Source organism: Leptopilina boulardi, unplaced genomic scaffold (assembly GCF_019393585.1).
Source record: "Leptopilina boulardi isolate dan_hultmark-lab unplaced genomic scaffold, ZJU_Lbou_2.1 LbouV2_269, whole genome shotgun sequence".
NCBI classification, from domain to species: Eukaryota; Metazoa; Arthropoda; class Insecta; order Hymenoptera; family Figitidae; genus Leptopilina; species Leptopilina boulardi.
Window position 1 is genome coordinate 366,741 of NW_026137828.1, and position 15,275 is coordinate 382,015.

At 25.8% G+C, this 15,275-nt stretch overlaps 3 protein-coding genes across 3 annotated transcripts; 2 read left to right on the forward strand and 1 right to left on the reverse strand.

Annotated features, from left to right (window-relative positions):
* Positions 1-1,465: 1,465 nt before the first annotated feature.
* On the forward strand, positions 1,466-4,157 carry LOC127281441 (UDP-glucuronic acid decarboxylase 1). Its single transcript, XM_051305158.1, has 6 exons — positions 1,466-1,672; positions 2,204-2,788; positions 2,930-3,043; positions 3,131-3,451; positions 3,541-3,935; positions 4,014-4,157. Exons 1-5 carry the CDS (start codon positions 1,612-1,614, stop codon positions 3,804-3,806), a joined length of 1,347 nt encoding a protein of 448 aa, XP_051161115.1. The 5' UTR covers positions 1,466-1,611; the 3' UTR covers positions 3,807-3,935; positions 4,014-4,157.
* Positions 4,158-4,232: 75 nt separating this feature from the next.
* On the reverse strand, positions 4,233-7,080 carry LOC127281440 (WW domain-binding protein 11). Its single transcript, XM_051305156.1, has 7 exons — positions 6,872-7,080; positions 6,466-6,591; positions 6,293-6,390; positions 5,850-6,021; positions 5,500-5,753; positions 4,934-5,426; positions 4,233-4,800 (listed from the first exon to the last, which is right to left on the reverse strand). The coding sequence occupies exons 1-7, from the start codon at positions 6,933-6,935 to the stop codon at positions 4,364-4,366; spliced, it is 1,644 nt and encodes a 547-aa protein (XP_051161113.1). The 5' UTR covers positions 6,936-7,080; the 3' UTR covers positions 4,233-4,363.
* A 524-nt stretch (positions 7,081-7,604) lies between these two features.
* Positions 7,605-12,482, forward strand: LOC127281471 (ras association domain-containing protein 8). The gene is made up of 10 exons (XM_051305192.1): positions 7,605-8,073; positions 8,638-8,748; positions 8,988-9,290; positions 9,508-9,628; positions 9,751-9,986; positions 10,111-10,272; positions 10,681-10,797; positions 11,009-11,148; positions 11,290-11,597; positions 11,699-12,482. Exons 1-10 carry the CDS (start codon positions 8,002-8,004, stop codon positions 11,797-11,799), a joined length of 1,671 nt encoding a protein of 556 aa, XP_051161149.1. The 5' UTR covers positions 7,605-8,001; the 3' UTR covers positions 11,800-12,482.
* The last annotated feature ends 2,793 nt before the right edge of the window (positions 12,483-15,275 follow it).

Sequence of the window (15,275 nt, forward strand, 5' to 3'; positions counted from 1 at the left end):
TAGTTCAGGCATCAGATGCAATATTCATTTTTATGCTCGAAGACACTTAATTTTTAAAGCTGAAAAATTATTTTTTGTTCGCATATCATGTCAACAAGAAAAAAATGTATCTAAAAATTATTCGTATTTGAAAAAATTTTGTTCTTCAATTTCAATTTTTCAATTCACTATTATTAATATTAAATTAAAGCATTTGATTTTTTAGTTTAAGTGCGCAATATTAACTTTTAGTGAATTAAAAAATTAATTTAATTTATTAACTTTTTTCCAATTACTGAAATTATATGTAATATACAATAGTTATTTATTATGCAAGTGCGTAAAGTGATCTGATTTATGCACGTGTATTATACAATATTTTTTGCAACACCCACCTCTAAAGTTAAGAACCTATTATGAAGCATTCACTGAGATAAAAAAAAGCAGGAAGTGAAATAATTATGGAAAAATTTATACTTAAATGTTTAAAATTCAAAATTCCACTTTACTAAATAGGTATCTTACTTTATTTATTTTCATGAAAAATGACACTGTTATTTAATATTTATAAAAAGTTAATTAATAACCTATAATTTAGGTTTAATTTCAAGTATACAGTAAATTTCAGTCCGTTAAGTGAATCACTTAACACAGCGTTTTATAAAGAGCTTCTTTACACACACTTTTCGGTGTGTAAAATTGCACTTTAGAGGTTAGTGTTGCAAAAAAATATAAAGTGGAAAGAATATACAACACTGAGAAAACAAAATTCTAAAAAAATTAGCAAATAAATTACATATTAACACATAACAAAAAAAACTCCGAGGAGTACAGCACAAGATTGAATTTTTCACAAATTAAGTAAAAAAACACAAAAAACGAATTCCATAATTAATGTGACAAAATACCTTATGACAATTTGTAGACACAGGACAGACATAACCAATAAATTTGGCTATGCGAAATTAAAACAGTCTATTGTTATTATATTATTGTTTCAATAAATAAATTGTACAAACTAAAAAAAAAATATTGTTATGTTTTAACAATTTCAACTTACTGAGGCACGCGTGCTGCACGCATTCAAAGCCAGATTAATGGTCAAACCGGCAACACCGGTCACCGGGAGCATGCAGCAGGGATTGGTAAGTAAATGTTACACACTTTTAAGAAATGGAAGTGACGTCACGTCCAGTCTCTTTAGTAACTATCGACTATCGAAATTCAAAAGTCACTATGATTATTTAGTAATACTGACTTAATTCTGATTTAACTAAATTACAATTCAAATATTAATAAATAAATATATTATAAATAAATAATATAAATAAGTGAAATCTTTCTTTTTATCTAATAAATTACAAAACAAAAACTTATTATAATTGCAAAAAGAATATATTTTATAATTAGAAAGAGTTACAGTCTCAACCCTGATAGCTTACAAATAAAAGTGGGAGAAAATAAAAGGTTATGTTTAGAATTGTGGGATCACTGACAGGCAGCTTTCTATCATTGACATTGACTGACATATATACGTATATATATAGTATAAAGACAGGAAGTTTTATATATTTAATAAACAATTATAAAGCAATTATTTGATTGTAATTAAAAAATGAAATATAAGATAGAATGGTTATGACCCAACGCAAAATGAGACAAATAGCAATATTTATAATATGCTTAATATTGAGTGAGTATTTTAATTTTTTAAAATTATATTTACTGCTTTAAAAGTATTATTCTTTTATGATTATCTTTGTAACTAATACGAAATGTTTATTTTCATAATTTAAATTTATTATAATATATGAATAAACGTCACTTTAAAATTATTCGAAATAACCTCCAACTTTTTTGATAAATATTTACAAACCAATATTTCACGTTAAAGTTATATTTTAAATATTTTTGTTTTTGCTATAAAAGAATTAAAATTATTATTTTTTAAAATTTCTGTAAATTTACAATATATAGTGAGTGAGTTGAATTAAATGTAACGTGTAACGTTGTTTTTCTACAATTTTGAAATGTATAGTTAAACTTAACAGAAATTAAAAAAAATAAATTTTGAAAGAAAAAGTTTTTCTTGTCAATTTCTTATATTATACAGATTTATATTTAAAATTGTCAGTTTAGTAAAAAAATAATATATATATATATCGGAAATTTACAAAAAAAAGAATAATAAGATGTTATTTTCAAAAAATATAATTTTTTTCAGTTCTAGGCTTGTACAAATCAATTGTCAATACCGAGAATGAAAAAAGTTTCTTTTCATCCTTTCGAGAATCAAATCAGAGTAACAATGAAAAAATATACACTAATCGTAGAACAGATGCCATATACGAATCAAAAAATGAATTGTCAAATGCAAATATTAAAGAGCTTCAAGAGGCACATGAAAAAATAAAAAATTTAGAAAAAAAATTAAATGAAATGGAAGCTTTGATTAATAATCAAGTGCATAAAAGTTTTCCAATAGTTAAATTTTTAAATTACAAAAATCGAAAACGAGTCCTGGTAACAGGTGGTGCTGGATTTGTAGGATCACATTTAGTTGATCGTCTAATGCTTGCCGGACATGAAGTCATTGTTGTTGATAATTTTTTTACTGGTAGAAAACGTAATGTTGAGCATTGGGTGGGTCATGAAAATTTCGAAATGGTACATCACGATATTATAAGGCCTCTATATCTCGAGGTTGAAGAAATTTATCATCTCGCTAGTCCTGCTAGTCCACCTCATTATATGCGTAATCCTGTTAAAACAATTAAAACTAATACTTTAGGAACAATTAATATGCTTGGTGAGTGATTTTAATTAGTTTTAATTATATTAAATAATTAGCCTTTTTTTAAAAACAAAATATACTTAATTTAGAAGAATAATAATTGATTAATAATAATTATTATTAATTAAAATTCAATGTATTAATATTTTACGATAGGTCTTGCGAAAAGAGTTGGTGCTCGAGTTTTAATAGCTAGTACGTCTGAAGTTTATGGCGATCCAACTCAGCATCCTCAAACCGAAACCTATTGGGGCAACGTTAATCCCATTGGTAATATATTTTCTATAAAATCTTTACATTTTTTTCTTTATAATAATAATTATTATTGTTTTAATAATTTTTTTAATATTAATTTAGGTCCAAGAGCTTGTTACGATGAGGGAAAACGAATCGCTGAAACTTTAAGTTACGCTTACATGAGACAGGAAGGAGTCGATATACGAATTGCTCGAATTTTTAATACTTTTGGTCCAAGAATGCATATGAATGATGGAAGAGTTGTTTCAAATTTTATACTACAGGCGTTACAAAATGATTCGATAACAATTTACGGGAATGGAAAACAAACTAGATCGTTTCAATATGTTTCCGATTTAGTCGATGGTTTAATGGCATTAATGGCCTCTAATTATAGTCTACCTGTTAATCTCGGAAATCCCGTTGAGCACACTATAGAAGGTAAAAAAAAGACTTCTTTTTGATGAAACAAAATTTCATATCTTTTGAATGTTAATACTATTATTAAATTTGTTTTTTTATTTCTCTAGAATTTGCCATGTTCATTAAGGATTTAATAGGAGGTACAAGTACAATAGTGGAGCTTGCCGCACTCGAAGACGATCCACAGAGACGAAAACCAGATATATCACGAGCAAAGAAATATTTAAATTGGGAGCCAAAAGTACCGTTAGTTGTTGGCCTAAAGAAAACAATAGCTTATTTTGCGAAAGAATTACAAAAAACAAAACGCCACCAAAAAAACGTGAAACAGCCTACCTTAAAAAATGATCACGATATAATTGAACAACTATAGGATTACTTAAAAAAAAAAATTAGTTAATTCTTTTTTTTTTAATGTCGATTACGAGAAAATTATAATTTATGACCACAATGTGCCAAATAGTTTTTCAATTTGGAGATTTTCATATTTTTATATTATTAGGTATGTAAATTCATTAATATTAAAATATTTTATTATTTTTATTAAAAATATTCATGTCAAAAATTTTATTTCTTTCAGATTCATTGGTAAACTGGTCGAATTTTGTACAAGTTCTTTTTTATGTGAGCAAGTAGAATTTCGGAGAAGAAGAATTTTTAAATTTTGTTCTCTAGAAGTTTATACGATATTATTCGAATATATACGTAAATTATTTATTGATAATTGTTGAGATTTTGTTGTATATTAAAATTATAAATACGAAAGAATGAATGTGATAACGAAAAAAGAGATACTATATGCTTTTTTTTTTTAAATGTTTATTGAATTAATTAAAAGTGTTGCATTGTCTTATATTAAACTAGTTTTTTTTTTAAATTCGACAAGTACATAATGATTCTATGTACTTAAAATAAAAATAATTTTAATCTTTAAAGTAAACCTTCCATTTCTTGCATAAATTGCATATAAGCGTCATCCTTTGTTTTTGGTGGTACAACTTTTGTTGGTTGTACCTCAGGGAATTTCTCTGGTAACCTAAGCATTGTAATTGCCTTCTTTTTATCGTCTCGCTTGACTCGCAAGGAAGTTGGTAAAAATCTTGTTACGTCCGCTGCCAAATTTCGTATTTGTGGTTTAGCTTCTATTGTCGTTGTGCTCTTGCCATCTTTATCTTTTCGATTTATCAATTGTGGCGCTGCGGACAATACATTTGGTGTCTTTGACGCCACTGCACCGGATGCATTTTGCTGCTGCAACTGATTGCTTGAGACACCGCTCAAATTAGACATTTGCATTGGTGGTGGTGGCATGCGTGGCATACTCGGTGGTCCTGGTCGCAGTAAACGCGGTACACCTGGAGGCGGACCTAAATAAAGGTAATTTTAAATTTCTTTTTTCAATTTAAATTTATTTTTTTTTTTTAGAAAGAATTTATTATTCCCCTTATTTTTCTCAATTTAACATAGAAATAATTTTATTTTTTGTTTTGAAATAAATACCTGGCGGAAGTCTAAGTCCGTGACGAGGTGGTGGAGGTGGAGGCATCCTAAGATGTATTGGCGGTGGTGGAGGTCGAAATAGTAAAGGTGGTGGCGGTGGAAGACCCATAAGAGGCATAGCTGGATGAGACATTGCCGAATGATTTAATACTGATGAATGATCCGTTGATTTACCACTAGATTCATGATCGTTATCGGTATTTCCAGATTCTGTGCTTTTATTTGTTTTCTCGGAATCGACATCCTTTAGTAACGATAGACGGACATTTAAATCTTGCGCTCGTTCTGTTTCACGTTTCTTATGAACCACTTCCATTTCCCGCATAAATTGATCAATATCTTGTCCTGCCATTGCCAACATTTTTTGTTGAAGACTCGTTGGTTTTACTTTTGTCACGTCTTTATCTTGATCCTTCTCATAATCGTGTTTCAATTTATTACCCCTCTCATCAGCAAATCGAATTGTCTTCGATTTGTAACTTGATTCTTTGACCTATAAAAAATTATAAATTTTCTTTTAAATTTGTATTCAAATTAAAATGAAGGAAAATAAAATATTTTCTTACCTTATCGGAAATATCGTCATCATCGCTATCAAGTTCAACGGGTGGATAAGGTGGAACACCTGGAGCTTCTTTATTTGGTGATAAAGTAGGAATAACTGGAGCTAAAGAGTACGCACTTGTTTTTTTCAAAATACTTGTGGGTACAGGAATGTTCATTAATGGATGATGTGTCATTACTAAATGAGGATGAGACGAATAAAGATGGGGAGGAGGTTGTGGGAGATCTGGTAAAGGAATTTGTGACGTTAAGGAACCTGAAAAAAAGTATATATTCCTATTATTCTCACATTCATGAAAGTTTATTCTTTAAGAATTTCTTCATTTAGAAAGACAAATAATGAAACATTTACCAGAGTACATTCGAGAAATATCATTTACAGCAGTTGGTAAAGGAATTTCGTCAACTTGTACTTGTTGAGCGTGCCTTACTGCTTCAAAATATGTTAATAAATCTGTTCTTCGTCGTTCGTATTGAATTAATTGTTCCTTGAGATCTGTCCATTTTTCTTGATCATCTTTAGCCTAAGAATTGGAAAATTTATTAATTTTTAAAACTAATTTCCATGAGAATAAATAAAAATAAAATACAACAAAACTGTGAAAAATTAAAAAAAAATCAATGACAATAAAAAAAAAATTAGTCAAAAAAGAAACTAAAAATAGTAAATATACCAAAAAATTTTCAAACAAAATCAATAATCGAAAATTTAAATTAATACTAAAAGTAAATAATTCAGTGATTTAGAGACAATTTCCAAAAAAATATTTTAACTGCAATTGTTGAGATACTTACATACATTTTCAAAACACGATCTAATGTTTCCTTTAATTTCTTTCTTTTATCTTTTAATACTTTTTCATTTAATGGAGGAGGCTGCATAACATTATATTCTAAAAAAAAAATATTAATAACAATATTGAGCAAAACATTCTTATATTTACTATTATTATCATGTAATTACAAACCCATTTGATCAATTTTCTCCATCTCTTCAATAATTTGTGTTGGATCTTTTCCTTTAAGAACAGCAGCTCTTACTAATTGTCTTTGTTTCTTATTTTTCTTTAATTCCTTTTTTCGAGCCTCTTTTCCTAATGATTTTAAGAAAAACTGTCCATTAATTTTTTGTAATATTTATATTTTATTAATTATATACGCAAATAAAAACACTAAACCTAACCTCTTCAAATTATTGTGCTTAAAAATATTAGAATTCTATTTCAAATTGACTGAATAAAAAAAATATGAAAGATAGATATAATTTAGAAAAAAAAATCATATTTTATTAATAATTATTTTTGTGCTAATGTAATAATTTATATCTATTTTTTTATAATAATTTAAATTTTTAATAAGAAATAAAATACATACGTGCTTGATCAGTGGGATTCATATATTTCCCACTTTTCGTGGTGTTTATTGAACGTCGACCCATTTTGTTATTATTTATTATTTAAAATAAAACACAATAAAATGTTATTTTTTATAATTTTCAGTATAAAACTAAATTTTTACACTATAAAATCATAATTAACATTAACAGGGGGAGAATTATACTGTTTTCATATGTTATGTCAGAGATGGGAAATTGGGAAGTGGTGAGGAATAATTTTTTTTACGTAATTTACGTAATTCATTTTAATTTTTAAAAAATTCACATTAACCATATAAATATTAAAATGTGATAAAATTATTTGTCAAATTTGTTAATTATGCCAAAAGAATAACTAAAACAATTATATAAAGAATTGTTTTAAACATTTATTGTTTACCAACCATCAAACCTTCTGATTGGTCAAAGTTTCCGCCATTTTGTTTATAATTGTCCAAAGCCACTATTGTTGTCTTAATTTACTTATGTTAGTTTTAAAGAAATTAATTAACATAATTAAATAGAATTAAAAGTAATTTAAATTATACATTTTATAATTTAATTATATTTAATTTAAACTAAATAATTAATTTATCTAAATTGAATTATAATGTTCAAAATTAAAAAATCTTCCTGCCGTTACCATAGTAACCAATGTGGATGCATAAAAACACGCCATAAGCTCAAAAACAAACAATTTTTTCATAAAAATCAGCCTAGTTTTTGTTGCAGTTTTTAACTTTTTCAGTTTATTGCAGTCTTGCAGGTTATGGAACAGAAGTTAGCGATATGGAGAATAATTTAATATATAACTGGAAATAGTGATTGTATTGGGAGATTTTCTCACATAAATTTTAAAGATTATTGAAAGCACTTAATATTTCTATCGTTGAATCGCAGTGATTTTATTTAATTCACGTATGTAAAATTATTATTTAGTATATATATATACTAAATAAAATAAGAATATAGTAATATGGCAATAAGAAAAACGCAATAACAATAATACAAAATTAATTAAATTATACGGTGAAATTGGAACAAGAGAAAAATCACAAGTTTCTCGTGGTACGGGACAATAAGAAAATAACATTAGTAGAAAAAGACATGCCAAGGAATTTATGATGCAATGGAGTTGAAGGTGTGGGTTGAGGGTATTCAACGTATTGTTTGTGGTGTCACCGAAACAACCACTTGCCAGGTAAATTATTTTTCATTTTTCATTTCAGTTAATAAAAAGACATTTGTCTGATTTGTAATTAATTCTTTAATTATAAATATAAATTCTCACATTTGTCATCGTATATTTTTTATATGGTACGATTGTCATTTAACAGTTTTTATTGAAAGTGTGAAGTAGATATATAGATATTATAAGTTATTGATTAAAGTGAAAACATTTGACTTTAAAATATATTGAAACTTTATGTATTTGAGAAATCTAAATTACACAAAGTTACTCTTTCTTGTAAATTAGATAAATTTTCAGTTTTTTAATTCTAAAATAGGTACATGAAAAAATTGTTATATGAGCTAATTATTTAAATTTTTCCAATATTTATTAAATAAATTCAAATTAAATTAAAAACTAATTATTTTCATAATTAAAAATAAAATTATTTTTAGTTGGATTAAAATTCTGAAATAATTAAAAAAAAGTCAAAGAAAACTTTAATTTTTCTTAATTAACTTTATTTGTTAATTAAAAATATAGAACTTGAAATCAAGTTCAGTATTAGTGTTTATTTGAAATATATATTTCCAGGATGTAGTTTATGCTCTTGCACATGCAACAGCACAAACTGGACGGTTCACCTTGATTGAACGTTGGCGAACGAGCGAAAGGCTTCTCGCTCCTTATGAAAACCCTCTAAAGGTGGGCAATTATCTATATATATGTATATATTAAAATATTCATGAAAATACGCAACTATTCAGAACTTTGTTAAGCAATAAATTAATAATAGGCGTTTAACATGGTAAATACTGTAACGAAATAAATGGTTTATTTGTCATTGTTTTAATGAAATTCGATCAATGTTTTAATTTTTTTTCTGTTTATTTTTATAAATAAATATTATAAAGTATTTTAATAATTATGTTGTGTTTGAAAAGATTTTAATGAAATGGGGAGAATATGCGTCCGAAGTGCAATTGATATTAAAGCGATCTACCCCAGAGTCAAATAAAACACCAGGTCCTTCGGGTACAAGATTAGTTCATGGAAGTAGGCCAAGCGGATTACCCAGTTCGCTGGGAGATCAATCACTCAATCCCTATGAAGATGCTAAATGTAGCCCGACTAATCCAATTCAAGAATTCGACGATGTACAAGACGGCCTAGAAAGAAATCGAGATATTAGAAAGTCTTTAACCTTTAGTGGCCTTCATGGAAACACGTCGGAAAATACGTCTGAGGTATTGTTTTATTTTCTCTTATTTTAACATTTTTTTTTATTTTTTCAATTTTAATTCTTCATAGAGAAATGTAATTTAATAAATATAATTTCTGTCGATTTTCTTAATTTGCTAAATTTTTGACAATATTGTTAATTTCTCAATTATTTAAAAAAATTTTGTTATTTTTTTTCAATTTAATTTTATATGAACGATAATAATTGATTATTATTTTCAGGTACAAATGGAAAATGTTGCCATAGTTCAGCCTACACCGCAATTAAAGTCAAAAGACTTTAATATGCGGAAAATATCTCAAAAAACCGCTCAATCTCCAACGAGAACAACAGCCGCTGAATGTAAATATATTATTTTTGAAAAAATAATTTTATTCACGATTATCTTTTAATTAATTGATTTTTATTCAATTGAATATTCTAATTATTTTTGGATTAATAATGTTTTTGGGTTTATTTTACAGCTATATACATGTCTCAGAAAAAGGCTCGAGAAGTTCCACCTTATAGAGATCCACCGGGTCCTAGTTCTCCGCCTTTAAGGACATTGCCTCCGTATCGTGATCCACCACCACCAAATTTTAGTAGTCCTGGAAGATCTCAAGGTGTGTCTGGTGCAAGAGGCAACAGTCCACGTCTACATAAAGAGGATCAGCTGTCTTCTAATAATGCAATAAAATCTAAAAAGAACCTCAATCAGGTAATAAGTCAATTAAAGTTAATAATAATAATAAGTAAAGAAAAAGTTCATTAAAAATAATAATATAACAAAAATTAAATATAATGAAAAAATATGTATAAAATATGATATTAATAATTGCTAGGAGTTTCAAGAAAGTAGAAGTCCAAGTCAAAATATGAACCAAGTAACAGGACAATCACAAAATGCGGCTGGCACCGCGTACAGTCAAAGATATATTGAGCTTATTAGACTAGTCAATAGACAAAGGGACACACTTAATTCACAGCAAGCAGATATGACAAAGGTAATTAACAAAAAAAAAATATATTTGTCGAAATACAGCTACTGAAAATTTAATTAAAAAGTACAAAAATTAATTTGCGTTTTTAAATCTACATAACAAAAAAATTTAAACTCAATCTTGAAAACCGGAAAAACGACATGAACCATAAACTCACCTGTAATTATTTTTTATAACTTTTTAAAATTTATTTATCTTTTAGAGTAAAGTCTTAATTTAGAAAATATGGAAATTTTTTCAAAATCAAGAAATAGTCATGAAAAAAAAAACTTGAATTTTATAAGGAAATTTTAATGGACACCCTAAATTAATGTTATTAATATTGACACAAAAAATTTAATTCGATCTGGAAAATTTTTGTTTAAGTTAATGTTATTTAATACAAAAGTTTTTCAATGAAATTACTTTCAGTATGATGCGGAAATACTTTATTGGGAGACCAAAAATAGGGAACAAATGCATCAAATGGATTTTATTGCTCAAGAAGTAAGCCGTCTTGAAACTGCTGGACGAAAAATTGAGGAACAGGTGGGTAAAAAAAGAGTACATTTAATTTTACTTTTTTGAGAATTTAGAAATTGATGTTTTTCAAAAAAAAAAAAAGATTATTTGTCAATGATTTTTAAAATAGTCACTTTTATTTCTCAGTTAATTTTTTTTTGAAATTTATACACTTATTGCTAGTGTTTCAATAAATCGATAATAATGAAATAAATTTTGAAATTGTATCGATTTTTAGTTAAAAGAATTGGCACATGTAGAAGAAGAAAATGAAATCGTCAAACAGCAGGAGAAAACTCTCAAGTCCGAGATAACACTTTTGAGATCAAAGTTGGCAAACTGTGAAACTGAACTTCTTCAATGTAAAAATAAAATTAGGTAATTTTTTCAATTTGTCAATAGAAATAAAATTTATATACTAATATTTTCATATTTTTTTTACAATTTTTAAAATATTTTTATTAATATTTAATAATATTAAAAATTTATTTTAAAAATATAATATTCCTTTATTTATAGATTGGTAATGGAAGAATTGGCAATAGAACAACACAATATCAGTCGCAAGACAGATGAGCATCAAATGATGGAGCGCAAAATGATAAGTGAAGTGGAACATTTACAAAGTGAAGTCGAGCAAATAAAACGATCTGCTGAATTATCGACACAATGTGCTGAATCATTGAAAATGGAAGTTGCCAGTTTAGAATCTGCAATTGGGGAGAAAAAATTGCAGGTCGAAAGATTAGTGGCGGATATGAAGGAAGCAAATTTACAAAGTTTAACTGTTGGTCCTCAGGATGAGCAGGTTAAACATCTTTTAGAAGGTAATTTTCTATTGAAATGTCCTAAAAAAAGAAATTTGGTTTATTTTATTATTATTATTGAAATTTAATTAATGATGAAACGTTTTTTTTTTGTATTTTAGGCGCACAGCGACCTGGCAGTACACGAAAAATGATAGGATCTCCAAGACAATTAGAAACTGCAGTGCCTACTAGCAAAAATCCTCACGGTGTGTGGGTATAAATTAATAATCGAATCAAATGATCTCCGCGATGAAATTTAGTAATCGCTAGAAACGAAGTGCTCTTCATTACAACCCGATATTAATTTGTAAATGATTTTTAGTAAGTAGAATTCTTAAGTGAAAAGAATTTTAATCTATCGTTAAGACAAAGGGCAACCTAACTTAATTTTAAAGATTTTTTTTTTGTGTTTTTGTTTTATTCAACTTAATTTTTTTCCCTCCACTCTTCGGTGTGAATTTTAAACTACTAGTTCGCAAAAAAGTACTTATCAATTTTTAATCACTATAAATTTTAATTATTCACATATATGTGAAGAAACTTGAATCAATTTTTTAAAATTAATTTAATGTTTTTTAAAAGTATTAAAATTTTTTTTTGTCCTAAAATATCCCAAAAAGACTGAAAAAAAAATTATTAGAAAATATAAAATACAATTTTCCTACACGAATAGCATATTATATATATATATATATTCTAAAGGAGTCCATTTTCATATCATAAGTCAATTTTCTTAGTATATTTTAAGGAAATAAAAGAAAAAAAGAGAATCACCTCGAGTTTATTTAAAAAGTCACTTATTATTTATCTTCGAGTAATAAGATAAATAATTTCAAGTGATTGTAATATTTTGTCAAATATTGCCAATTATTATTATTATTATTATTATTATTATTATTATTATTATTAAAAGAAGAAAAAAAAACTTGAGGTGAAAAAATAAAAGGATTGTGAATTCTTTCATGAAGTAAGTACTTATTTTTGTGTGTGTGTACCTCTGCTTTGAATAAGTACACTGCCATTATCGTTATTTCATTATATTATTAACATTAATGTTTATGAATTAGAGCATGTTATTCTATTTTTTATTACAATGTGTATATTTAAAAAAAAAACGGTTATATCGAAGTTAATTTTATTAGGAGATTAGATTTTTAAAATTTTCATTTTGATGATTTTATTCTATGTGCCTACATTGTACGTTTTGCTTCATTTCAAATTTTTATTCTTGATGCGATCGTCAGAGGTTCACCGTGACAATCAATTTTAAATTGTGAATAATCATTTCTCACAACTCCATGTATCCGATTTTTAGTCCTAAATCAATCTCAATCTTCTACCCACAAGCTTTTCCAACAATTTCCACATCAAATGATTTATTGGAAGATCATTTCTGATCATCTTGTGAAGTATCAATTTTTTTTTTTTTTTTTTTTTTTTTTTTTTCCCTTTCTTCATAACAACAGAATGTGTGAATTCTTAATTAGTAACTAAATGAATTTTTAAAAAATATTGATACCTATTTACGATCTTTCATTGTAATAAATGATTTAAAATAATTAATTTCGACTAAAATCGAATGAACTCTTTACCGAATTCATGTGTAAATGCTGCAATGTGTAAGATATAGTTATACATGATAGTGTAATTAATAAGAAATTTGAGAAACACACTGTTTCAACATCGAGCTTATATCGTTATATATATATTTAAAATTTACATAATTCTCAATTTCATATCAAATCTTATGAAGAAAAAAACAAAACAAAAAAAGCAATGAATTTTTTCATTGTTACGTCCTTTTAGAAACGAGAAATCTTTACCTCTCACGAGTCTTATAATATTGTTAAGAAACAAATTATTTAATATATTATACACTTTTAAAATTTTTAAGACGATTATGTATACAGAGTGGTTTGAGAAATTATTGACTAGAAAAAAAAAGATTTATACTGTATAAATATATTATTAAAAAAAAATATATATATATATATAAATATATTTCAATATAAAATATATTTGAGTGATCATATAGTGATGTGTGAAAATCACGATTTTATTGACAAATCAAAATAAATAAAAAAAAAAAATCTCAATATGTAGAAATGCGACAATTTTATCAAGTTGAATCCCTCAATAAGTTTTAGTCGAATATTGAAGCGAGAAATTTATTGTTTCCGAAGAAAATATGTATACACAAGAAAAAATTAAAGAAGGATTTAATAAAGTGAAATAAAAATAAATGCAAATACTTTTTGTATAATCATTTTACATCAAAATATTATATATCTTTATTATCATAATATAAACATTATACAATATGTTACAGACGTGTATATAACATATATATATTTATATAGTTATATATATATAGTTTACTATTATAATATTAAATTATTAACTAAAATTACAATTTTAAAGCTATTACAAAGATATTTTGTGCAGTGAAATCCAAATGGATTATTAAAAGTGCCCAATCGTTTTTTCCATATATATAAATATTTGTATATATATATATATATATGTAGGAGTGCTCGGAATTTATTACTTTATCCGAGTGGTCCGCAAGTTAAAAATGAAAATCAAATGTGATTAAAAAGAAGCGACAAAAATTTTCAAATATTATCTGTTTCATTCATTTAAAAAATAACTCTCTCATTATCAAGGCACGTTTGAAATATAAACATTATTCAACCTCAAATGACTTTAACAAAAGTCTCATATTGGATACCTGTTCTTTCTTTTTATTTAATTCTCTAAAAATAGTTGTCAAAGATTTGCTTTCTGTTTCTTCATTAGCAAAACTAAAGATGACAATTAAATGTAGAAAAATATAAAACGTTTGTAAATTCCATTAGCCAAAATCACAGACGATTATCTTACTTTCTCTGACAAACACCAAATTGAAACATCAGTTAGGTAGCTTAGATGATATTACATATAAATATTATAAATATATTGTATATAAGTAGTCTTGGATTGACATTTTTCGTTTAAAAAATCCATTAATTGCATATTATCTATGTATTTATAATCGTGTGTAGTTTCTCACAAAATCCATTTGAAGTTGTGTTTTTTTTAAAAAATGCTTCACAAATTTTAAAACTTTTTTTTTGCTACTATGTTTCTACACTTTGTTTATTTTTTTTTAAACATTTCACTATTTTTTCAATTTCTTTTTTTTAGTATTATTTCGCTTTTTTAAAATCGCTGATTTGAAAAAATGTTTAAAAACATTGAAGGCGCTTTAAAAATTCATGATTACTTTAAAAATTTGTAAAGGAATAGTAGAAAATTTTTTTTAGATATTTTATCTACGATATTTTAATGTTAATGTTGAAAATTAAAAAGATTTTTCTCAAAAATTATCATTATTATTATTTTTCACTAAGAACTTTCATGGAAAAAAAATTATAAGTCAACAAAAAGAACTTTAATCAAATATATTTTTAAAATAATAATTTCACAAATAATCGAAACAAAATGAGACGACTTTTAATAATAAATAATTAATAAATTAACACTTTAATCGACAATTACTTTTCATATATACGTATAAAAATAATTAAAATATTTTAAACACACGATAGAGTAATTAAATAGTTTAAAAGTGATAAAATAAATTTTTAAAGAAAATTAAAAGCATTAGTAAAAAAAAAATACTGTTTGTAAAAAATTTTTAATTTCTCAGCAAAA

What these genes read in the sequence shown, in the direction of transcription:
- LOC127281471 (XM_051305192.1), top strand. Translation starts at nt 8,002, where the DNA reads ATGGAGTTGAAGGTGTGGGTTGAGGGTATTCAACGTATTGTTTGTGGT. An exon ending in GAGAACAACAGCCGCTGAAT is followed by an intron (nt 9,629 to 9,750) that starts GTAAATATATTA and finishes TTTATTTTACAG; the next exon opens with CTATATACATGTCTCAGAAA. An exon ending in AGCAAGCAGATATGACAAAG is followed by an intron (nt 10,273 to 10,680) that starts GTAATTAACAAA and finishes AATTACTTTCAG; the next exon opens with TATGATGCGGAAATACTTTA.
- LOC127281441 (XM_051305158.1), top strand. Translation starts at nt 1,612, where the DNA reads ATGGTTATGACCCAACGCAAAATGAGACAAATAGCAATATTTATAATA. An exon ending in TATAATATGCTTAATATTGA is followed by an intron (nt 1,673 to 2,203) that starts GTGAGTATTTTA and finishes AATTTTTTTCAG; the next exon opens with TTCTAGGCTTGTACAAATCA. An exon ending in AGGAACAATTAATATGCTTG is followed by an intron (nt 2,789 to 2,929) that starts GTGAGTGATTTT and finishes ATTTTACGATAG; the next exon opens with GTCTTGCGAAAAGAGTTGGT.
- LOC127281440 (XM_051305156.1), bottom strand. Translation starts at nt 6,935, where the DNA reads ATGGGTCGACGTTCAATAAACACCACGAAAAGTGGGAAATATATGAAT. An exon ending in GGAGAAAATTGATCAAATGG is followed by an intron (nt 6,391 to 6,465) that starts GTTTGTAATTAC and finishes TTTTTTTTTTAG; the next exon opens with AATATAATGTTATGCAGCCT. An exon ending in ATCGTGTTTTGAAAATGTAT is followed by an intron (nt 6,022 to 6,292) that starts GTAAGTATCTCA and finishes TCCAATTCTTAG; the next exon opens with GCTAAAGATGATCAAGAAAA.